This window comes from Euleptes europaea, chromosome 21, assembly GCF_029931775.1.
Source record: "Euleptes europaea isolate rEulEur1 chromosome 21, rEulEur1.hap1, whole genome shotgun sequence".
Classification (NCBI taxonomy): Eukaryota; Metazoa; Chordata; class Lepidosauria; order Squamata; family Sphaerodactylidae; genus Euleptes; species Euleptes europaea.
Window position 1 is genome coordinate 7,439,740 of NC_079332.1, and position 25,091 is coordinate 7,464,830.

Here is a 25,091-nt window from a genome sequence, read left to right on the forward strand (position 1 = left end):
ATTGCCAAAGCAGCCACTTCTTCCAGGTGAACGGATTTCTATTGGCTGGAGATCAGTTGTAATAGCAGGAGTTCTCCAGCTAGTACCTGGTAGTTGGCAACCCTAGTTGCATATTACTCAAGTCTCTCTGCGAGGCTCACAAGGCCTCAGCTCTGAACATTGAAAGAGCCCTGCTGGATCAGACCGTCGGTCCATCTAGTCCAGCATCCCGCCTCACTCAGCGGCCGACCGGTTCCTCTGGAGATCCCACAACGGGGCACAGAGGCCGAGGCCTTCCCCTGATAAGAAGAAGAGCCCTGCTGGATCAGACCAGCGGTCCATCTGGTCCAGCATCCCGTCTCACTAGGGTTGCCAGGTCCTTCTTCGCCACTGGCGGGAGGTTTTGGGGGCAGAGCCTGAGGAGGTAGGGGTTTGGGGAGGGGCTTCAATGCCATAGGGTCCAATGGCCAAAACGGCCATTTTCTCCAGGTGAACCGATCTATATCGGCTGGAGATCAGTTGTAATAGCAGGAGATCTCCAGCTAATACCTGGAGGTTGGCAACCCTACGTCTCACTCAGTGGCCAACCAGTTCCTCTGGTGGTCCCGCAACAGGGCACAGAGGCAGAGGCCTTGCCCTGACATTGCCCCTCGGCAACATCGGAGGTTTCTTGCTATCGGTATTCGGAGGTTGACTGCCTCTGAGCATGGAGGTTCACATGCCTTCGGTGCCACTCAGACATTCCGTTTGCTTAATTATCTAAACATTTTATAGCCTGCTATTTGATTCGTTGACCTCACAGGGAGGCTAATAAAGATGTACATACTTAATTGCAGTCAGGGCTGATTCGCTCTGGTGTCTGTCTGAGTCAGCTCGAACCGGGGCACTCAGCTCATCGATGGAAGGCATGAGGGGAAGCTACAGAACGCCACCCTTTGCATATCAGCGACGGGATCAAAAACCCCACCCTCCAGATATTTTTTGCGGAGGCAGCACAGGAGGGATTGAGGGGTGTACCTCGCTTGGGGGGGGGGGGTTAGACACCTCAATCCTGCCCAGAAGACGATGCCGATTTCAACAACAAAGCCCAACAGACAACGGAGTGAGGAATCGGCCACGGTGCTGAGCGAAGCAACTCACGTTTTGCATTTTGGTGTCTGCTTCCACAATGTTCCTCTCCACCTGGTCGGCATTTTTCTGTAGCTTCTCGATCAGCTCCGACAGTTCCTTGCTGGAAATGCTGCGAAGAGACAGAGGGAGAGAGCGCAATGGGTTTCAAGGAGGGGGAGAGATGGCTGGGGTCCGCTGGGGAGATTTAGCTCCAGGAACCGCTTCTGATGCCACGGGCCTGGGATCACGAGAAAGAGCAACCAAAAGAGGTCCTCTGAGCACGGGCCAAGCACCTGCCCCCCTCGCCACGGAATAACTATGGCCTGCTTTCAAAAATCAAATGTATGTTTTAATCAGGGGTGGTTTTCATGTTTCTGTGATGGATCTGAAAGTTGCGACACCAGTTCGAACTTGGACTGTTTTAATGCCCCTTCCTGCCATTTTATTGAGGCCAGGAAGAATTTTCCATTAGAGTCTGAGAAGAGTTAACAGTGCAGTCCTGGGCAGAGTTACTCCACTAAAAGCCCACTGAAATCAATGTGCTCAGGAGGCAGGAACTCAGCAATGGATTGCACTGAACACTTGTAAACCAGATAAACCATTATAAGCCCGTTCTATACCAGTTTACAGTGGCAACGGGAACCTGTTCAGGATCCAATCCTTGGCATCGGACCAAGATGTCCCTGTGATGGATGAGCAAAGGATTATTCACCCCCTCTTGCAAATGAGAAGGGCCAGTTCCTGACATTTCCTTCTTTTGAGCCCTAATTCACCATCCCAAATAGTATCACTGTTTACACCCATTGCAAAAATGCAGCCTGGTATTACTGGAAAAGCTTCCGAAACAAAGAAGTCAGTATTCTTGGAGGCAACCAGCAGATGACGGTAACGATACGAAAGACGTTACGTTTCTCCCCACTGCAAAACCTGTTTATAATGAGGTTGATTTAACAGAATCCAAGGAGATGAGTACAGGATTGCATCCTCAGCAGGCAAAGACTACAGAGGCACAAGATGCTGTCACGCTAGGCTTTTTTCCTCCAGAAATTACATAATTCATTCACTTCACACTTCCTGGCGAATCAAAACAGCATCACTGCCAAACCAGTGTTGAGAGTTTTCCCTGTTGTCCTCCCACCTTTATAACTGCTTGGTTTGTGGCGATTTCCCCCCCCCCACTTATTAACAGCGCTGGCGACAACCGGCCTGTCACTCGTGGACGGGCAAACGTTCCCGACTCATCTGTTGCCGCACACCGTCCACTTCCCCAAATCCGGGAAGCCTGATCTGCAGATCATGCAACTAACAGTTAGCTAATTATGCAAATCAAACCCCTTAATTATCATATTGTCTACTTTCTGTTCTTGGCAACTGCGACAAAAAAGTTGGGAAGGGTCAGAGGAAGCATCCTTTTGACATGACTTATCTACCCATTCCGACATGCGCTCGTCTCGCTCTCTTTGTGGACAACAGTGGGGTTTGTCTGAGAGAGAGACAATGCAGCATATCTTTTTTTGCATGTCAAAAAGGATATTGCAGAGCTGGGAAAAAGCACAAGGGAGGGCAACCACGTCTATTAGGGGGTTGGATCACCTTTTCCATAATGAAAGGCTGGAGAGCCATGGCCTTTTCAGTCAAGGAAACTCTATTGTCTACTCCAGTGGCTCTCCAGGGTCTGAGGTCTTTCACATCACTACGACCTGATCTTTTCAAACGGAGATGCCGCCGGGGATTGAACCTGTGACCTCCTGCGCGCGAAACAGATGCTTTACAAGCCACAGCCCCTCCCCGCCTCTGTTTTTATTTTCTTCTTCTCGTGCTGTGCTTTTAAGAGGCCTTCTGCTTTGAGGCGTTTCTCAGCGCTTGACATAAAACCCACCTGCTTTTTTTATATTGCTACCCTGAATAGTGTTATAATTGCTTTATCGCTTTTATCGGAGCGTGCTGTTTTATTTGTGTTTATTGCACTAAGGTTTGTTTGTTTTTTTAAATTGGTTTTAGAAATTGCTTCAACTGCCTTGGGACAGAACCCGATGGAGCCGACAGGTAGCGGATTCAGGACAGACAGAAGGAGAAAACGCTGTCGTGCCAAAAGTAATTAAACTGTAGAATCCCCTCCAGCGGGATGTAGTGATAGTGATGTAGTGATAGATACTTGAGTAGGCTGCTTTAAAGGGAGATTTGACAAATTCATGGAGGTGACATCAGTCGATGGCTAGTAGCCATAATGCCAAATTAGAACCTCCATTGTCAGAGGCACTAACCTCAATATCAGTGGTCGAGCAAGGGCCTCTGTGCCCAATTGGTAAGCTTTCTGGGGGGCATCTGGCTGGCCGCTGCGTAAAACAGGATGCTGCAACTGGATGCGCTATTGGTCTGATCCAGCATGGCTGCTCTTATGTAAAGAGTGGGGTAGACATATTTGGAATGACATAAATGGACGAGAACAGGTGTGGGGGCTGAAACTTGGCTAAAAGTGAGGCATCCTCCGACCTACGAGAAGCCTGCTCTCCTGCCTTCTGGAATAGATCAATAATACCCAACGTTTACACAGTATTTATTGTTTAAAAGACATTGTAGATGTGAAAGTAACACCAGATCTGTAAGGTAGGCCAGTATCTCGCAAAGCTGCCTTTCCGCAAATCCGACCGCTGGCCAATCAAGCTCAGGGCTGTCTATTCTGACCGGCAGCCACTCACTGGGATCTCTGGCAGAGCTTTTTTTCCCCATATAGTTTTAGCTGGCACCGCTGGGGATTGAACCGGGGACCTTCTGTGTTCAAAGCAGATGCTCTGCCATTATGCATTGACCGTGCGTCGGAGAAAGTAGGAGCAGAGGCTGAGCTAAATTGTTTGCCGTCAGGCCTCCCAATGTGTACCGGGGGGTGGGGGGTAACGCTGGCAGGACACCTAGGAAACTCTGCACCTGCTCAGAGGCACCCCCGAGTCCTGATTTGCACCGGGGAAAGGGCTGGCTGACGTACTAACGAAAGCCAGATGTAGTAGGACCGTTCCAAAGGAACGGACGGCGCCAGCCTATTCGACTGGTATTAGTTTTCAGTTAAAGTGCAGATTTGGCCGCTGTTTCGTGGAGGGGAACGGAGTTTGCTGTTTGTTTATTGGAAGGACACCCCGGCCCTTCCTATTTTATGCAAAGGCAGGGGTGGAGTAACAGATGGGTTCAATGCCAAAGAACACTGGCGGCTATTCAAAACAATTACTCATCCTTCCCCAGGAGAAACTGCTTACCACCACGAACCAAACTGCAGAGAAGCACTTTGCAAACTCTGCTTCTTCATCTTATTCTCTCTCTCTCTCTCTCTCTCTCTCTCTGCAAGGTTGGCACCTGGTTGACCACTGTGTGAACAGACTGCTGGACTTGATGGGCCTTGGTCTGATCCAGCAGGGCTTTTCTTATGTTCTTATAAGGTAGGGAAGATGAACCTCCCCACCAGTTAAGGGACACGGAACCGAGGGTGAAGATTAGAGATGTGACCGAGGCTCACGTGACGAGTCTAACGCAGGAGCGAGACTCAAATTCGGATCCGCGCTCCGGCTCTTTAGCGCCCAGATCACGTCGATGTTTTAAAGAACGAGGAATCGGCTCTGGAACGGGCATGGAAAAGAAACAAGGGTTCCTCTTGGCCCCAGCCCGACACATCTGGGCCATAAACAGAAATATCTGGGCTTCCAACTCAGAAGGCGTGACTCAGAGGTGGACCGAATGCCCCCCACATGTTGGAAAATAAGCATCAAATGAAGGGATCGTGAAGCAGGGTTGGCATCGAATCTAGGCCTCCGGTCAGGGATTTTGTACGTGTGGATTGTCCCGATATCCAGACTATGGCTGCAGGGAAGGTGGGTGGGAACGGCCTGCTCCCCTTGCCCCCTCCTACGTATTGTTGACATGACGCGTGAGGAAACTCAACTGGGAACAAATGGTGCACAGACAGGTTCTTTTTGTGCAATCCGGACTCCCGAGAAAGCATGCAAAGTCCCCTGCTGCACATACAAAGCCTTTGCGTGCGCACGCCCTGGCCCTGTTCTTAAATTAGGCTGGACATCATAAGTGGGGGAGGGGGAGCGAAAGGTCCCGATCCTGCCCCCACGTTCAGCGACCACAGCTGTAACATCTGCACAAGCAACCGACGGCTACAACCAGCGGAGGCCGGTCCATTACGCTGAGAGGGGCAGCGGCCCCCCAACTTGGGGGGTCTCCGGCTAGGGTTGCCAGCTCCGGGTTGGGAAACACCCGGAGGTTTTTGGGGGGTGGACCCCGGGGAGGGACCCCTCTGAAGCAGCCATTTTCTCCAGGGGAACTGATTCTCTATTGCCCGGAGGTCAATTGTAATAGCAGGAGGTCACCAGGCCCTGACTGGAGGTTGGCAACCCTACCTCTGTCCCTGTCCTGCCTTCCTCCTGCCTGTTCTTTGCAGGCAGTTTGGGGGGGGGTGTTGCAGGCTGCGGGCTATCTGGTGGGTTTCTCCAACTACACTGAAAGCAAGCAAGTCCCTCCCTATAGAGATTTTAAACCAGGCCCATCCCAGTACATTTGTTCATTCATTGGCGCTCCTCCCGCTTGGTTAACTGGTTTGTAAGAATCCATTGACCATGCCTATCAATCTTTCATCTTTCCCAGGGAGGGGGAGGGGGAAAAATAGGTCCCATCAGGGACTCTTTCAGATGGAGAAATCTCACAGGTACCAAGGTCTCACTGGACTAGGGTGGTCTCATTAAAGCCTCTATGTCCCCCCACCTCTCCAATTCAGAACCAGTCAGATGCAAAAGAATGGGGGGGGGGTCTTTCTTCTTCTTTTGGCACATGCTAGTTTCATTCACAACACTTTGCATTGCTCTTTCAGAGCCAAGAGGAGGAAGAACCTTGCTTCTGCTAGCCAGAGGGGGAAAGCCAGGAGAAGAGATTCAAAGGTACACGTTTTTAAATTAAACGTTGCAACTGTTCTCTTAGGGTGATGGAGGGGGGAAAGAGTAGTGTAGGTATCGGCCAGCCTTTTGCCTGGCCCGAAGGAGGGTGGGGGAATCCCGTACACGCTTACTTGAGAGAGAATCCGGTTCTGCCGAAGGGTGCGTAAGCTTAAACCCAGAGTGGTGCATTAAAGCCACTGGGCGCATGCGCTCAATCGCTTTTTTTTAACAGGGCTTCTGTAAAACGCGGCCTCCAAAAAGCCGCTGTAACTTCAGTAACAAAATTATAGCTTTGGAGGTTCTCTTCGGTGCTGGCCCGAGCCGTACAGGTGAACCGAGAGACATTTAAAACTCTAACCAAAGTATGCAGCCGGTTTAAAGAACAGCCGCCCTTTTGTCTGGAGGGCGGCGCGGAGGTGGTAACCACGCTGGCGCAAGCTTTTAATAACCATGCCTTTATCTGGATTGCTTTTAAAAAAAGAAATGGTAGCACTTTGCTGAAGGCCTCAGCAGGTGAAGGGGTGACTATCTCAGGTTTCACAGAAAGAATGAGCGGGTGTTGAGTCCTTACAAGGTGGCTGCGGCTCGGAGATCTTGGAAAGTGAGCAACAGCAAATTGGGTAGTGCAGAGAAGACAGAGGATCAGGCAGCGGCCAGTCTGAGTAGACAATACTGACTTCGATCGACCAAGGGTCTGATTACGAACAAAGCAGCTTCATGTGTGTGTTCATGTTTACTCTAGAGTAAGTCCCAGTATAATGGCTCACCCAGGTGGCCTCCTGCATTCAGCAGAAGCAGCTTTGTCTAATCTCCCTTGAAAGCTAGCTGTCCACACCAGTGGTTGACCCCGAAATCTTGTGGCAGCGAAATCCAGAAGTCCATGATGCGTTGCAAAAAGCTGTACTCTCCATTGATTGCTGGCTCTCACCCTACTAAATACAAGAACACATGAAGCTGCTTCTTCTTCTTCCTTATACTGAATCGGACCCTTGGCCCATCAAAGTCAGCATTCACTACTCAGACCAGCAGCGGCTCTCCAGGGTCTCAGGCAGGGAGGGGTCTTTCCCATCACCTACATGCCTAGTCCCTTTAACTGGAGATGCCGGGGATTGAAACTGGGCCCTTCTGCATGCCAAGCAGATGCTCTACCACAGAGCCACAGCTCCTCCCTAAATAATGTACACATGAAGCTGCCTTCTACTGAACCAGACCCTTGGTTCGTCAAAGTCAGTATTGTCTACTCAGACAGGCAGCGACTCTCCAGGGTCTCAGGCGGAGGTCTTTCACATCACCTCCTTGCCCGGTACCTTTAACTGGAGATGCCGGGGATTGAACCTGGGATCTTCTGCGTTCCAAGCAGATGCTCTGCAAACTGAGCCACAGCCCTCCCCCTGTATATCAGCTCGACAGAGCAAGTCGTTCATCATTCCACAAGCTCCTTAATTTAACAAACGTTGATCCTGGGTGTTTTTCTGCCAAAGTTAGTCCCAAGGAATTCAATGGGGTTTGCTCCCAAGTAAGCGTGCATAGGGATGCAATCTGATAGTGCCATCCTGAGCAGGTCTACTCAGAATCCTACTAAAGTCTACTCAAGGGGGCTTACTCCCGGGAAAGCATTCTTAGGCTTGTAGTCTAAGTCACATTTATTCTGAAACTGAGAAGTCTCGAAGGTTGTGCCCTTAGCTGGAATGTGTTTCAGCTCTGTGGTCCCTTTTATCACCCTCTTTGGTACCTTTCCTAACTCTACCATTTTGGACAGTCGAGATTATTTATCATGGATTATCTGCCATCCTCTCACCTTTGATTTTTGCCTAAAATCTCCCCTTCGTTTACCTAAAACTAAGAATAATGCAGCCAAACTTAGGTATAGCTATCATCTCTACAACTGCTGACAAAATGAATAAATGAACAAACAAACGGGAGATTTCTCCAACACCTCCTGTGGTGAGATAACCCTAGCCAACAATGGAAGAGCTAGGTCAAGACGAGCTTTGCAAGAGGTCACTTGCTTGCTCCCTTCACAGCCAGAGAGAGATGCACAACCCATACGCAGTACTGTTTGTTACGTATTTGGAAAGCCTATAGGCTGCCTTTCTATATAAAGATTATAGGGCAGAGAAGAAAAATAAAACCATGACAATAAGAACATCAATAAAAATTATCTGAGCCAAAGAGCAAATTGGGGGAGGGAGAAGATCCCCATATCCAGCAACCAACCAGACACAGGAAAAGCCTCTTTGCAGAAACAAATCTGTAAAGCCAGCTTAAAATGGCCAAGGTTCAGAAGGGAGCCGATCCATAACTGTGGAGGGGGGCCACCACCAAGAAAGGCCCCTCCCAAGCAGCCAGTAACCTGACAGATCCATCTTATCTCAGAGGATTCTCTGTGCCAGTTAAACTTGCCCACCATGGCAGTCTCCCCCCCCCCCCCGCCTCCTCACTCAAACAAGGAACAAGATGTAATAACTTTGATCCGGCCTCAGATGGAGCCGGGCATAAAAGAATTCCATCTTATTATTTTCCAGACCACTTTGTCAACACACCTGCCCGGGGAGATAAATATTTGCCAAGAGCGATTGTTAGGCATGTTAATAATTGACCGTCCCCCCCCCTAATATCTCGACCCTGCTCAAGAACAAAAACAGGATAGTATATTTTTGTATTTTTGTTTTGTTTTTTAGTTATTTGTTTATATGATTTATAATTTGTGATGTTTTGATATTATTATTGTTTTTTATTTTATAAAAATTAATATATTTTTTTAAAAAAAGAACAAAAACAGGATAGTGGAAAGACTTTGTGGGAAAGCCCCCAGTTTTTTCTGTCAAAGAGGCAGAAGAAGATAGTTTTGTTGTTGTTAGGGGCTGGTTTTGGCAGGGAGACAAAGAGGAGGTTTTGCAACCGGAGGAATCCAAAATGCAAGGCGTCATGGAGACCGCTTGCTCTGTACCAACTCCTCCCTGTCTTCCCTGGGCCAAACTCCTGGCCCAACAAACTCCTTGCAGGTGTCACACCTGTGCTCAGGTATGAAAGGTACTTGGAGATGGAATCCAGGGGTGTTCACTCGCACTCGGGCACATTCCAGGCATAGCAAATATTTTGGGCCGCTACAGGCACCTGTCCACTGAAAAACCCTCGAACGCAAAACCTGAACACCCAGAATGGAAATGCTGGAGGACAAACAAGAACATTCTTAGCAGCTGCTGAGCAAACACAAGGAAGGCCAAGAGAGAGTAACGGGCCCAAGGTCACCCAGTGAACTTCCTGGCTGGGCGTGGATTGGGACCTGCGTCTCCCCAGGCCTCGACTCCATAGTTAGGGTTGCCAACCTCCAGGTACTAGCTGGAGATCTCCTGCTATTGCAACTGATCTCCAGCTGACAGAGATCAATTCACCTGGAGAAAGTGGCTGCTTTGGCCATTGGACTCTATGGCATTGGAGTCCCTCCCCTCCCCAAACCCCGCCCTCCTCAGGCTAGGGTTGCCAGGTCCCTCTTTGCCACCAACGGGAGGTTTTTGGGGCGGAGCCTGAGGAGGGCAGGGTTTGGGGAGGGGAGGGACTTGTGCCATAGAGCCCAACAGCCAAAGTGGCCAGGTGAACTCTGGCCTCTCCAGGTGAACTCTGAACTCTCCAGGTGAACTGACCTCTGTTGGCTGGAGATCGGTTGTAATAGCAGGAGATCACCAGGTAGTACCTGGCGGTTGGCAACCCTACCTCAGGTTCTGCCCCAAAAACCACCTGCCTGTGGTGAAGAGGGACCCGGCTCCCCAGTGAGGGGTCAAGAGGTGGCCAGTTCTGTCCCTGACCCACATAATTCATTGGAAAGGAAGTACGCCTAGGGCTCTCTCCCTGCTTTTTTTGGGGATTCCCTGTTGGGGAAGAGAACGTAAAGCTTGTGCGCACACAGGAATTCTGCACACCTTTCAATGAGGGCACCTAGGCCAAGGGCAGAGATTGCAGGAGGAGATATACAATTGCAAGGCCTGAACTCTGCTTTATGGGCCCTCTCGACCCAAATCTCCCCTCGCTCACATGCCTCCCCCATGCCTACTGGGAAGAATTTGCACCCATGCTCTGCGACGTTCACTGTTTGCTACGTGTGGGAGACAGGAAATGCTAATTTCGAGTCCAGTAGCACCTAAGAGATCAACAAGATTTTCGGGGAAATGCTACTGTGATCATAGCAGATAAGTTCTATGTAGATTACTGGGCGTCAGCAGCACCCACACTTTCCCCCCTGAGGTGCAGGCACCTTTAGGGTTCCCTGCTACAGGTTGGGAAATACCTGGAGATGTTGGGGGTAGAGCCTGAGGAGGGTGGGGTTTGGGGAAGGGAGGGGCTTCAATGGGGTATAATGCCACTGAGTCCACCTTCCAAAGCAGCCATTTTCTCCAGGGGAACAGGTCTCTGTTGCCTCTGTTGAGATGCACACATGAACACATGAAGCTGCCTTCTACTGAATCAGACCCTTGTTCCATCAAAGTCAGTACTGTCTGCTCAGACCGGCAGCGGCTCTCCAGGGTCTCAGGCAGAGGCCTTTCACATCACCTCCTTGCCTAGTCCCTTTAACTGGAGATGCCGGGGATTGAACCTGGGACCTTCTGCATACCAAGCAGATGCTCTACCACTGAGCCACGGCTCCTCCCCGGGAGATCTACAGCCACTGCCAAGAGGTTGGCAACCCTACATATTACACATGAAAATGACCCAGGTTTTCCACCATCTATACACTGAATGTGGACCCAGTCGTAGCTGTACTGTACATGCGGGGGGAGAAACCTTGTTAGATGCGCATCTAAAAAAGGGGGCTTTCACATGATCTTGAAAAGGCAGATAAAATAAATGTGTTTCCACAAATGCTCAACAGGCTTTTGAGGGGAGGGGAGTTCTGGGCTCTAGACCTATCGGACTCCAGATTTTGGTGCTTAGTCATACCCAAAAACGTTCACTCTTATTCTTTCCTGGCTCTACCAGCCACACAGTTGTGTTGGATCGGAACGGGCTGTTCATCTCTGTAATGGGAACAGCAATTCACGGCTTCCCCATCCAGCTGAGTATTAATCACTTCAAGTTGTTACGGAGTATTATGGGAACTGGTCAACATTTCACCCACTACCCCGGGGGCACAACTTAAAGTAAAACATCTGTCGCCCTAGGGGGTAAGATGATAAACTTCAGGGTGACTCCCTGCTGAGCCAAAGGTGTGCCACAAGGGACTGAAATAATGTTTCTGCCCAGCCCTCATCCACACAACCACGCCAACCATAGTCAGTTAACGTAAAAACCATAGTTTAGTGATGTCTGAACCGAGTCGAACAAGACTGGCTGGTGCCCTAAAGAAATCGCCGACGGCTTTGCAGGGGCGAGCCAAGAACGGCTATTTATATCCTTCCCCATAATTCTGGCAGGTTCTTGAATCAAAACACACTGGGTTTTAATTTTATTTTTTTTTAAACCACCAACCCAGGACATGTTTGGCCCTGTCGTGCCGTTCTGCAGAACGTGAAACGCGCACACGCGAAACCGCCGTATCCTGCTAGTCCGGTTGCCCGATATTATCCATTCTGACTGGCAGCAGTTCTCGGGTGGAGTCCTACCACCGCCTGAGATCCTTTTAGCTGAAGACACCTGCGATCCGTACCGGAGGACCTTTCCGCATGCAAAGCAGTTGCTCTGCCCCATAGCTATGGCCCCTCCCTGGAATGCAGCAGGAGGCCAAGAATTATCACGGAAGGCAGGAGCGTCGGTGAACTGTCAAATTTCTAGCTCCCGTGGAGTTAAAAAACCATTTCTGGACCCAGACACTGAGACCTTAATCGGTTGTCCGGCGCCGGTTTCTCTGAACGCAACCACCACCTTCCCATCAGCTGGATAAGAATAATACAAATGGTATCAGCATTCGCGTGGCTCTTTTTCAGCATTCGAAGAGTACCGCAGCCGTTAACTCAACCATCTTTACAACAGAGCTATCGTTTCCAGGTAGAACATCAGCACAACATCCCGGAAAGCGGCCAGCCGGCCAGATACTTCTGGGAAAGACCCTAAGAGGAGCATGAAGGCAAGAGTCTTTCCGTGGACCTAGTGCCTTGTATTCACAGCTATACTGCCTCTGAACCTGGAGGTTCCGTTTAGCGGTCGTGGGTAACAAAGCGCCCTGCTTTACAGGCTGGAGGGAGGTGGTGGGCAGAGGCCAAAGAAAGTCTGAGCAGCCCAGCTGACTGTCTTACAGTGCCATCCTAAGCGGCGTTACACCGTCCTAAGCCCATTGACGTAAATGGACTTAGAAGGATGTAACTCTGCTTAGGATTGCATGGTTAGCCACTTGACATACTCGTTTCTTTGGCTTGAGCGCCGTGAGTGAGCCATTCACGGAGTATGCGCAAGAGAACTTCCCATAACATTCTGCCCTGAAGCCGAACCTTCGGCTGAGGTCTAGGAATGGCACCCTGGAACCCTTCCCATCAGCCCAGGTCAGGTTTCCCTTCATTTTTCCCACTGTGAGAAGCCCTGTTTTGGCTAATCAGCTTCTTCTCACAGTCAGAAACACTCGGCCCCATTAAATTACAGCTTTCTTTGCGGCGAGATGATTGGCGACACGCGTTTTGAAACGCAGGGCGTGTCGGTGCGCTTCCTGTCGCCAACCCCCTGATCAGTGGGGCAATTACCCCCAACGCCCTTCTCACTGAGAGCATGAAACCGCCACGGAGCGCTCTAGGAACATCCATAAAACAGTCCTCAGTCTGGAAGCAGGTCGTGAAACAAGGAAAAAGACTTCTAAAAAACTTTACAGCTGACTTTTGGAACTTGCTGCTACAAGATTTAGTGACAGCCATTACCTTAGATGGTTTTAAAAGGCCCAGTAAATGGAAGAGAAGCCCATTAGTTAGGGTTGCCAGGTCCCTCTTTGCCACTGGCAGGAGGTTTTTGGGATGGAGCCTGAGGAGGGCGGGGTTCGGGGAGGGACTTCAATGCCATAGAGTCCAAGTGCTACTTCTGCATAGCGACCCCGGTTGCAGATGGACAACAGGAGTTAGGGCAGAGGCGAAACATACTCCCTTTGTCCCTCTCATCATCTCTGGTCAAACAGGTTTCCAAAACCCTACAAAGCCAGGATAATAGCGGGCAGGGCTGCCCCCGTCATGCCGTCCTCAAAAATCTTTTTGTTTCGTTCCCCGCCGCCGAGTAATTACTGCAAGACGGCAAATGCAAAACCAGTTGGCAATCGGTGTCTGCAGGCACGGGCCACTGTATCTCTGCCTGAAACACCGGGGCTGGATGAACCACTACCGTAAGCACTTTGCGGGTTGTACCTCTAACCCTGTTGGCATCCTTATTCTCAGAGAGGGATTGGGGAGTCTGCTGTCCTAACGGCGATCGCGTTCCCAGATTCCAACCTGCCTCGCTCACAAAAATCAGCCCGGTCCCTGATCCTAATTTGCAAACACCGATTTTGTATCGGAACCTGGATCGGTTCCAGTTTCCCCTTCTCACTACAATGAGTCATTCAGCAAAAGGAGTGGCGATATGCCTGTTTCTGCTCTGGCTCGAAGCATCTTTTTTTCCATCTCCGGCAGTCCAGCTTGCCCGTCCCCTCTCTGCTATGTTCTGATCCAGGTCTGGCAGGGCGAAGACAGTGGAGCAAACAGTCCATCAGCTGGACTGTTCAAACAAAACACATGCACGACTCCAGGTGCTCTTTGCCTTAGACACGAGAAGCGTCGCTTTTCCTCCCACCGCTCCATAGCAGGAAAAGCTGTGGACACTATGTCTCCGGCTCCTGTCAATCAGAGGTAGAGAGGTAGAGGTAGTCCCCTGTGCAAGCACCGGGTCATTCCTGACCCATGGGGTGACGTCACATCCCGACGTTTACTAGGCAGACTTTGTTTTTACGGGGTGGTTTGCCAGTGCCTTCTCCAGTCATCTTCCCTTTACCCCCAGCAAGCCGGGTCCTCGTTTTACCGACCTCGGAAGGATGGAAGGCGGAGTCGACTTTGAGCCGGCTACCTGAAACCAACTTCCGTCGGGATCGAACTCAGGTCGTGAGCAGAGCTTGGACTGCAGTACTGCAGCTTACCACTCTGTGCCACAGGGCTCTACTGTCAATCAGAACAGGGACAGAAAAAGGTGATAAATGTAAGGGATTTTTCAATATTGGGGGGGGGGCATTGCCTTCTGCTAAAGCTCCTGAGAGAGTGGGCAGAGGGAGCTACCAAAGCTTCAGAGAGAACTTTCTCTCCTGCCCCCAAAGTACTAGATCTCTGAGGCATCCCGTGAAGCCGATGGGCAGCAGGTTCAGACGGACGGAAGGAAATACTTCTTTACTCGACTAGTGATTAGAATGTGGGGTTTGCTGCCAGAGGATGTAGCGATGGCCACAGGCCCAGACGGCTTTAAAAGGGGATGAGACAGATTCATGGAGGAGAGGCCGATCAGTGGCTAATGGTCATGGTGACCAAAGGGAACCTCCACGTTCAGAGGCAGTCAATCTCTGAGTACCAGCACCAGGTGGCAACATCCGGGGGAGGCCTTGGCCTCTGTGCCTTGCCGTTGGACCTCCAGAGGAACTAGCTGGCCGCTGTGTGAGACAAGATGCTGGACTGAGTGGACCACTGGTCTGATCCAGCAGGGCTCTTCTGATGCTTGACGTCCAGCTGCCAGATTCTCACCCACAGGTATGGTCCCCATACCCCTTGCATTCTTTTACGTACACACTTTTTGTCCTCCTCATTCCTGCCCTTCTTTCGTTGGGAAGGGTCTGCAGCTAAAAAGGGGGTCTACCTTTCTCCTCCGCTTGCAGGACAAAAGCGATCTACAAATCCCCTCTCTTCAATGTTGCTTCCTCATAGAGCTCTGTGCCTTTTGCGGCATAACTCCGGCAAGTAAAAAATTCCCGGCATGTAGCAGCAGGGCCAGCACTGGCCAAAGACTGGCCAAAGTATGCAAACGCCTTGGAGCATTTATTATCATTATCCCTAGTATTGCATGGTATACCGCTAGCTCAACGCATTTGTTTATGGGGGTGTGTGGAAGATCTCCCCCATTATGTCCTGGCCTGTCCTTTATACACTGAACCCCGGAACAAGTTTCTGGCAAACATTCTTTCAGGGTCACAATTATCATCTGATGTTGACAGAGCAATCTATTCGCTGTCAGATAAGAACCCGTATATTTCCCAAAGAATGGCACTGTATGGCCTACAATGACATAACATCGCAGTACATTCTCCCCACATTGTCGTCCTTTCCTGGGAGATCGGAAGAAGCTAAAGTTTCCCTTCTCTTAGCACACTCCTCTCGGGAGATAACAACTCAAGTAGCCAAATTTTTGCCTCCGGTCTAGTGGGATTCGTAAACTGCTGATTGGAAACTTTTCCCCATGGAAGATCTTTCCCCCTCTTCTTCAAATCGTCCCTCCCAGAATCATCCACTTTTATTATTTTATTTTAAACCTAACTTTGGTTTTTATTCAGAGCTGATATTGTATCGAAATAAAATTTGATGGGTTGGTATGGCCTGGCGGCCAAGAAAATCAGGGCGAAGATATCCATGAAAGGTGGTGAAGCTGGATAGAGCCGAATGGGAGTATTTTAATGCTTAATTTTTGTATCCTCTTAATGATTCTGTATATTTTAACCTTTCTGTAGTACTGCAGGGGGGTTGGGGGGTGGCGTGCAAGTTAAATTGGACAAACTGCCCGGCTGAGCCCTTCCGGTTCAGTTTCATGTGCGATTGAGCCGCTTGCAAGGAACAAAGTGAGAGGAGAAGACCGCAGCTCCACCCTCCTGCTGGCTGCTTCCCCATAACACCCACCCCACTCCCAGACAAGGACGCATCGGAGCCCACACCCGACATGCCTCCCTGGCCCCTCTTGTGACAGGGTTCCCCCCCAAGAAAGGCCACGTGGTCGCCTCCACAAAACTTTTCCACATGCTTGTTTGGAGCTATCGGGCCAGAAAGCTCCTCTGGGGGCTCGTAAGGAACGAGGCGGACTGGATCCCCGGCTTATATGGAAACTTGGAACTCCCGAGCAGAAGATGAGAAAGGAGGAGCCGGCAAGAGGGCTTTTGAGGCTCAGGGGGTCAACTTGAATAGCAGTGCGGCAGATGAGTTCAGCCGGCGCGGGTTATTATGCAAGGGTCGCAGAAGCTTCACCTGATGAATTTCCTGCTGGGCTCGGACCTTTGAAAGCATAAGGGCTCTTAATGAGCCACCCTGAGCTGGGAAGGAGAGGGTGTAATCACGATTGTGGTTAGCGGAGGGTGGGGCGGGAGGACAGGCACTCTGCACATGTCCCAAGGCATGCTGTTTCTTGTCTGAGAAAGGACACGCAACCTGTCATTCGGGGTGTTGTAAGGATGGCGTGACAAATGAACCTTTGCGTTCATTCACGCATGAAACTGCATTCCACGGTACTGCAAGGGGCGAGGAAATGCAGTCAAGGCTAGTAAGTAGTACAAAATTAGAGGTGACCGGGTCATTACAGGGGCCCGCAGAGCTAGGCGATGTTCTGCTGGGGGATATTAGCTGCATACCAGTTCTAGCCAGTTTGGTATTGTGGCTAGAGTGTCGGATTAGGGTCTGGGAGACCCAGGTTCGAATCCCCACTCTGCCATAATGGAAGCCTGCTGGGCGACTTTGGGCCCAGGCAAACACGCTCAGGCTAACCTTCCTCACAGGGGTGTCGTGAGGATCAAATGGAGAAGAGGGGAACCACGTAAGCCGCTTGGATCCCCCAGGGGGGAGAAAGGCAGGGTATGAATGGGGGGGGGGAATCCAGCATTTGATATGCAGCATTCTGAATGGGTTGGGGGAGGCAAGAAGGAATCTTTGGGGGCAAGGACACATGGTGCCTCTTAGCAGCCCTGAATGTCACATTTCCTCCCTGAAATTCAACACTGTCCATTGAGGAACATCTGTATATTTATTAAACTACAGTATGATTGGTTGGAAAAAATCTAAAGATCTCGCAAAAAAAAAACCTCCAAATTTTGACTTACACACTATTTTCCCCCCATCACACCCTTCCTCAAAGGAGCCCAGGGCAGCATGCAGGATTCTATCACCCCTGTTTTATCTTCACAACAACCCTGTGGGGTAGATCGGGCGAAGAAAGGGTGGCTGCCCCGACTGAGCGTCGAGACTGGAACCCTAGTCTCCTAGTCTGGCACCTTAACGGCTCCGTCACGCTGGCTTTCATGGTGCAAGAGGATGGCAACCCAGGAAATACCCGAGTGTATCAGGGCACCTGTTAAGCCACAGAGGAAGGGAACTCCTTTAGGATGCAGTTTTCACTTGTGTCACACCAAGCGGAGGCGGGGTGCTGGGAAGCCACCAAACGCCAAACAGCGGTCACCCACCCAGTGTTAATTCTGTGGTGCCCGTTCTTGGCAGTAAGGAACGTAGCGGCAGGCAAGGATATGGTGGTTTTAGTCATTTCGTAGCGAGTGCGTGGCAGAGCTTCATCTCCCCTAATTCCCTCTTCTACAGAGCGAGTGAAGGTACAAGAAGCCTGGGCTCCTTTGCACTCTAAAGAGGCAATTTTTCTCTTTCACGATGCTGAGCGCTGTATCTTGCTAGCATTTATTTTTAAAGCCGAAGTCCCCGGCACGTGCGCTTTGCCCCCACCCAACATAAAGCATCTTTTTGTTGTTGTTTCATTCCCCATTTTGCATTTGTACGCATGCATTTGCTTATTTCATACACCACTTTTCTCCGCAGTCGGGACTCAACATTGTTCTCCCCTTCTCCATTTTCTCACGACGGCAACCCCTTGAGGTAGGCCAGGCTGAGAGTCTGTGACGGGCCCAAGGTTACCCAGCAAACTTGCCAGGTCTCTCTTTGCCACCAGTGGGAGGTTTTGGGGGCGGAGCCTGAGGAGGATGGGTTTGGGGAGGGGAGGGGCTTCAATGCCATAGAGTCCAAAGCCGCCATTTTCCTCAGGGGAACTGATCTCTATCGGCTGGAGATCAGTTGTAACAGCAGGAGTCTCCAGCTACTGCCTGGAGGTTGGCAACCTTAGTTCCATGGCAGAAGTGGGGATTCGAACCTGGGTCGCCCAAGGGTTCTAGTGCGCCACTCTCTGGGGGAGGTGCTGTGGCTCAGTGGTAGAGCATCTGCCTGGCAAGCAGAAGGTCCCAGGTTCTATCCCCGGCATCTCCAGTTAAAGGGACTAAGCAAGGAGGTGATGTGAAAGACCCCAGCCTGGGACCCTGGAGAGCCGCTGCCGGTCTGAGTAGACAATACTGACTTTGATGGACGGAGGGTCTGATTCAGTAGAAGGCAGCTTCATGTGTTCGTGTGTCCACCACATAACACCGGCTCTCTGTTTTGTGAATTTGCTAGCAAGCCTTTCTCATAACTCTGGGGTGCGGTGCCTTTGGCCAGCCCTTGCGTGCACAGGAGACGTTAATGAATTAATGCATTAAGTCAATTAAATTTAGAGAGCTGTCATGTCTGAGGATACAAGATGCCGGGCTACAGAGCTCAAGCGTCTGACTCGATGGAAGGCAGCAGAGTCAATCCAATTCCTGTTTTTTATCAAATCAGCCTGGGTTGCTGTTTTAATTGGGATGCATCCGGACATGTTACTTGGCTCTGGGGAAAGCAGCAGACCAGGTGTATGCCAATATTTCAGGAGAGGAGAAACAGAGAGAGGGGGGGAGAGAGAGAAAGAACGAGGGTGCAAAGGGCCACACCCTGAGAGATTAAATTCTGGAATGTGTCAACAGACTCCCAACAAAAATGGGCCGGAGAGGAAAACGCAGAAAGCAATCCTCTTGCCTCCTCTTCTGAGAGTTGTTCCCTTCGACACAGAGGGATTTGCGGTTTGAATAAACATCGCCGGCTGCCGAAAGGAGAAAGCCAGAGCTGAATACGAGGGAGGCTTACCCTATGCCGGTGTCAGAGACTCAACCCCCGCTGAGCATATACAGAGTGCCTCTCGTGTGTAAGTGCAACCCAGCATATATAGGAGTCGGGGTTTCCTGGGCTAGTAAAGTTGCCATGGTTTTTCCCTGGCTCTGCTGTCTTGTTAAGATCCAGAAATTCATCCGGAGAAATGTTCCCCCATCTCCCCATCTCCGCACCAGGTAAATTCTGACTTGGTGTAGGTTTCTGTGGGGTTGTTATTAAGGACACAGGATCAGGGCCAGCCAAGAAAAAACCCCAGCAGCTTTCCTTCCAATCTCAGAAACTCAGTCCTAAAACTTTCAGGGGTGCTACTGCAGAGCATGTACAGAGGATCCCTGGCACAGTAATACACAGGCGAAGGACGAAAGGTTTTCCGAGCACTGAGTCTCTACAGTCAAAGGCACGCGTGGAGAATAAAGTAAGTTTAACAGCCAGTAAAACAAACAGCGCTGTTGATGTGGTTACGCTGGAGGAGGTATATGCAGCACGGACACAACCACCTCTGCTTGAGGCTTTGCACGACAGATCTGGAGCCATCCAGGAACTCAACGTCCCACAAGCTGCCTGGGCAGGTGCCGAACCCCCCCTGACAAACCCCGGCCGGGACACTCACCTCTTCTTCTGGACGGTAGGGCTGTATTTCCCCTTGTTTCGTTTCTTGAAGAGCGAATGCATCCCGCCACCTCCGGGAACCAGAAAAAGGAAATCTGGTCTCAGGGCAAAAATAAAAATAAGAATTAAATAATAATATAATAATCGAGGAATTGTCTGCTGGCAGCTCTCCTTCCCGTTTGGCAGAAGGCCAGGTGTCGTCCGCTGCTAGATCCCACAGGGGAAGGAGGGCTCGGTGGAGAGGAGAGAGCAAACTTTGCAGCTACCTGGGCTCCTGCGCCTCTGTCACTGCTGCCAGGGGAGGCGTGAGCGTGTAAGACAGCCTGGGACAGCCTCCTGCTAGGGAGGTGCGGCTCTACCTAGCACACATGTCAACAACACAGGCGGAGCTAGCCGGGACTGCAAGTTCCTCCTCTCCTTTGGCCGGCAGGGCGAGTTGCAAAGGGAACCCATCTGTGGCCGACTACCCTTTTCTGCCCCTGGCAACGTTCAGAGTTCCCGGCATTTTTTTTTTTAATCTTTTTAAATTTTTATAACATAACACAAAAACAAATACAATAAAAAAAACCCATAAAAATACAAGAGTATCTATATATAATTTTGTAATCATGTACGTATAAATAAGTATATATAGATACTCTTCCCGGCATCTTTTAAAACACTACTCACTCTGTGCCCGTGACTGTCACGCCAGGCGGAAATTCAGCAGGTGACGTGGGTGCGGAAAGCAGCCCTTTCCTTCCTCCGTGCACGCTGGATTCCACCTGCAAATTGCAGTTCTAGCGGATGTGTTTTGTGAAACTCTAAAAGGCTGTTAGAAATAATACGGTTTCATTGATTTAGCTAAGGTTTACCGTACCCCCTCCCTCCAAGCAACTGGCAGTGGCAAAACTGGGAACGATTGTGCCCCTTCGTCCTCACAACAGCCCTGCGTGGTAGGCCGGACTGAGGAATAATAACTTTATTTTTCATTTTTCGTTCTCATCGCCCGCTCTACCCCAAGCAAAGCCGGGCTCAGAGCAGCTCACATAAACGGCAAACACACGATAAAGATGAAATCATCTCAAACAGCAGATTAAAACAACCTTTAAACAATTGAACCCCAAGGTTTAGCCAGTGAGATTCATGGCTGAGCTGGCAGAGATGAATCCCAACTTTCCCCCCCAGTCCAAGTTAAAAACTCTAATAAGGCCAAGAATGCCTCTGACCATTTGCAGAGTGCGTTTCTTTCACCCACAGCCCTCTGTTTCCCAGTTAGAGGTTTTAATTCCCGGGTGGGTTTCCCCTGGCAAAAATGTCTGCTTCGGAGGGGGGGCTCTGTGATACCCTACCGAGGTCCCTCTGCTCCCCAAACCCCACCATCCCAAGGTTCAGACCACCGTCCCGAGGCGCCCACATCTCCAGGGCTTTCCGAACCCAGAGCTGGCAACCCTAAACCTTGAGGCAGTCGGTGGGGTTGCCAACCTCCAGGCACTAGCTGCAGATCTCCTAATGTCACAACTGAAGGAGAAATCAGTCCCCCTGGAGAGAAATGGCCGCTTTGGCCGCTGGACTCTACGGCACCGAAGCCCCTCCCTGCTCCGAACCCCGCCCTCCTCAGGCTCCGCCCTCCAAATCTCCAGGTATTTCTAGGCATGCCAACTATCTGGAGATCTCCTGCTATTACAACTAGGGTGGCCAGGTCCCTCTTTGCCACCGGCGGGAGGTTTTGGGGGCGGAGCCTGAGGAGGGCGGGGTGTGGGGAGGGGGAGGGACTTCAGTGCCGTAGAGTCCAATTGGCAAAGCTTATTTTTGGCAAAGTTTCCTCCCGGGGAACTGATCGCGATCGGCTGGAGACCGGTTGTCACAGCAGGAGATCTCCAGCTAGTACCTGGAGGTTGGCAGCCCCAAGAGCAGCTCACCTGGAGAATACCTGGCCGCCCTAGGTACTTCCCAACCCTCGCAGAAGGGAATGTTTGTAGGGTTGCCAACCTCCAGGCAGTAGCTGGAGATCTCCTGCGATTACAAGGGATCTTCCGCCCTCCTGCCGGTGGCGATAGGGTTGCCAGGTCCCTCCTCGCCACCAGAAGATTTTTGGGGGGGGGGGTGGAGCCCGAGGAGGGCGGGGTTTGGGGAGGGACTTCAACGCCATAGAGTCCAATGGCCAAAGCGGCCGTTTTCTCCAGGCGAACCGATCTCCATTGGCAGGAGATCAGTCGTAATAGCAGGGGTTCTTCTGCTTTTACCTGGAGGTTGGCAACCCTAGGTGGCGAAGAGGCAACCCTACATGTTTGGAGTAGAGGGTGCGAACGGCCCCTTTTTTTGGGGGGGGGTTCGCTTTTATAACTCGCCTCACAAGGGCTTTGCGTTGGAGGTGGTTTCCCGCTAGGCCTCAGCGAGCCCCAGCCAGAGTTAGGCCCGTTTGGTTGCTAGGCAACGCCCCTGTCCGGTCCCGGGGAATATTTCTGCTCATCACTGACGGCGCAGGAGTGACTTGAAGCCGAGACTGAATGAACAGGTTTGGGGAGGGCGTTGCCTGCCGACGGGGTGCGACGCCAACCTTGATACAAGAAGAATTAACACCCCTACCTTTTTCTTCTTCCATCATCAAAAAAGGGATACGAGCTGGGCTTTTTTAATTATTATTATTATTTGCTGGGGGAGGGCAGGGTATTAATGCAATAAAATGGTTCGATGCAATAAAAAATAAGCCCATCTGACAAGTGTCCCTCGGTTTTAGAGGCGGCGGATCGGAAGCCCCGGGGGCCCGAGGGCCTAGTGATGCCGCGGCAGGAAGGACCGCGCCAGATTTGACCCCGGGCCGTGCCTCGGAGAGTTGTCTGCGGCACAAAGCCTGAGAGATATTCAGGTAACAAGCAGAGATTGTCGAAACGAGGCATTCGTCTCTATCTTTTTGCCCATAGCTGTCCTTGGGGAAGCAAACGTCACAGACAAAATGGCTTGAAATGTTGTGGGCTTATATGCGTCGAGACACCACCCCTCCAAAATATATATGAATAATAAGTATTCGACTACGGTAACATGTTATGTTATCTGCCTTTCCTCATGGTTCACCATGGCTTAGATATAGGGTTGCCAGGTCCCTCTTTGCTACCGGTGGGAGGTTTTGGGGGCAGATTTGGGGAGGGCAGGGGACTTCAGTGCCATAGAGTCCAATTGCCAAAGCGGCCATTCTCTCCCGGGGAACTGACCTCTGTCGGCTGGAGATCAGTTGTAATAGCAGGAGGTCTCCAGCTATTACCTGGAGGCTACAAGAAATAAAGGCTCAGTGCTGTAAGGATAATTGGAGCAACCCAAAACAGCACTATGGCAATATAAAGCAAATAAGTTAATTTTATAAAGTGCTGAAGTGAAAAAATATATACAACATATACAAGTAAGTTGTACTTGTATATGTTGTATATATTTTTTCACTTCAGCACTTTATAAAATTCACTTATTTGCTTTATATTGTCATAGTGCTGTTTTGGGTTGCTCCAATTACCTGGAGGCTGGCAACCCTACTTAGATATAACCTCTCTTCTAACAGAGAGAGCCAGCAGGGTGTAGCAGTTAATGTCGGGCTAGGATCTGGAAGACCCGGGTTCGAATCCCCACTGTCATGGAAGCTTATCGGCTGACGTCAGGCTGGTCACTCTGAGTTTAACCTACCTCACAGGGCTGTTGTTGTGAGGATAAAATGGAGGTGGGAAGAACAATGTTCTAAGCGGCTTTGGGGGCCCCAAGGGACTGCAATGCCGTAGAGTCCAATTGCTAAAGCGGGCATTTTCTCCAGGTGAACTCATCTCTATTGGCTGGAGATCAGTTGTAATAGCAGGAGATCTCCAGCTAGTAACTAGAGGTTGGCAACCCTAGCCGGGCCAGATGACTGAAGTTCTCCCTGACCCTGTGTGCTCCCTTCTTTGCAACCCACGCGGAAATTGCAAACCAGGAAATCTTCAGGACACTTACACTTCGTTGTAATGCCTAAATTAGACGCTTTAACCAACGTCTGTTTCTTTCTTGCTTACCAATCAGGATCCCAAGCCACGGTTTAATCCTGGCTTGTGGGCGAGATGCAAACGGCCATTCCGTTAATGAAAAGCTCTCGGAAGTTCCCTCAAATCCCTCCTCGAAACAACCTGTCTGTAATCCTGGGTTGCCACAAATACCAGAGTAAGCTTGCGCTTGCTAATGGCACGAGAAATGGCACCTTTTATCTTCCCATTTCCAGGCTCAGATGAGTTCAGTTTAGAAAAGGGCCACCTGTGCCAGCTGTCGACCCAATTCTTTGCTCTTGCCAGTGGAGCGTTCTTGCCTGAAGAGCCCTATACCTGTGTTGTTTAGGTACAGGCCCGTCTGTTTGGAGAAATATATTCTCTGAGCCAAGTGCTGTTTTGTTGATCTGAGCTTTACTCTAGAGCTTTTAGAAGAGACCTGCGAATTCTCTCCAGCATGTGTTGGTGTTGGTGCACGGTCCAGGCCTAAACTCTAATGACATCGTCACTTCTAGCACTTCTAGCCATTCATCATTCAAAAGACCAGCTTGGCCTACAGCCCAAAGCTGGCCTTTCGTCCAGCTCCCTGCAGAAATCCAATGTCCAATTTTATTTTTCCAAATTGGAGAGCTGATAAAGGAGTACTATCCATGCCTACAGATACTTTAACGAAAGATTCCACACTTTGCCCTTTCCTGCGTGTTTTTTTGCACGCAGGTCTGGCAACGGCAGAGTTTGGCATCGGCAGAGGCTGCATTGGTTTCATTTCAGTGAAGGGAGCCGAGTGCGAGGGAATTGCCCGCTGATCTAAACAGAGCTCAAAAGCGACCCGTGTTCTGCTCCTCCCAACAGGAAACCCGAGGTCGCCCCAAACTAGGATTGCCAGCTTTTGGAAACAATAGGGTCACAGCCCAGCCCTTTAAAAAGCCTATGCACGGACGTTATCCAAATCAGCTCACGTGCAGACTACAGAAATCATGCAAGCATACGCAAAGGTAAAATTACGTTTTATTTGTTTGTGCGTTTGTTTAGCTTTTGGATAGTTGATGAGTGTGGTCCGACCCCAAATGGATCCCCACAGTTTTTTGGAAGGGGAAAAGAAAAACAAATGGCGGGTTGGAGAATTTCCTCCTATGCTTCGATAGAGCTACCATCTGTCTCCCTCTCAGGCATGAATATGCTCCCCAATGCTGCCTTTTCATTACATGGGAGAAAAGGGCACCCATTAGAACCCATGCAGAAATCACATCCTCCACACACTAAACTAAAATGGCCACATAACCAGTTAAGAAGCTCACATTTCCCCTTATACGTCTGCAACGAAAAGGGCTAGGAAACTTTAAAAAATGAAAGTTGGGTATTCAGAAGAGCTAGAAGATCATGGCGATAGTTGGTTGTAATATTATCATGCTATAGCAATGTTTCTTTTTTAAAAGACTGACATATCTCCAGTGGTGGGGGGGGCAGATGCAAGGAAAATGGTGATTGGCAGATGAAAACATACACAAAACTACCATGTGGATATCCCATTGCCTGTGTGAATGGCTCTGCATTTGCTGTGGCAAGGAGAGGGAAACAAT

General features: G+C 50.3%; 1 protein-coding gene across 1 annotated transcript in view; it reads right to left on the reverse strand.

Moving 5' to 3' along the window:
• PPL (periplakin) overlaps positions 1-19,612 on the reverse strand; it is a 40,069-nt gene extending 20,457 nt beyond the window's left edge. Inside the window, exons 1-2 of the mRNA XM_056866521.1 lie at positions 19,536-19,612; positions 1,120-1,219 (exon numbers count right to left, since the gene is read on the reverse strand). Coding sequence (XP_056722499.1) covers positions 1,120-1,219; positions 19,536-19,597 — 162 coding nt within the window. The 5' untranslated portion in view covers positions 19,598-19,612. The remainder of the gene's footprint in view (positions 1-1,119; positions 1,220-19,535) is intronic.
• Between the last annotated feature and the right edge of the window lie 5,479 nt (positions 19,613-25,091).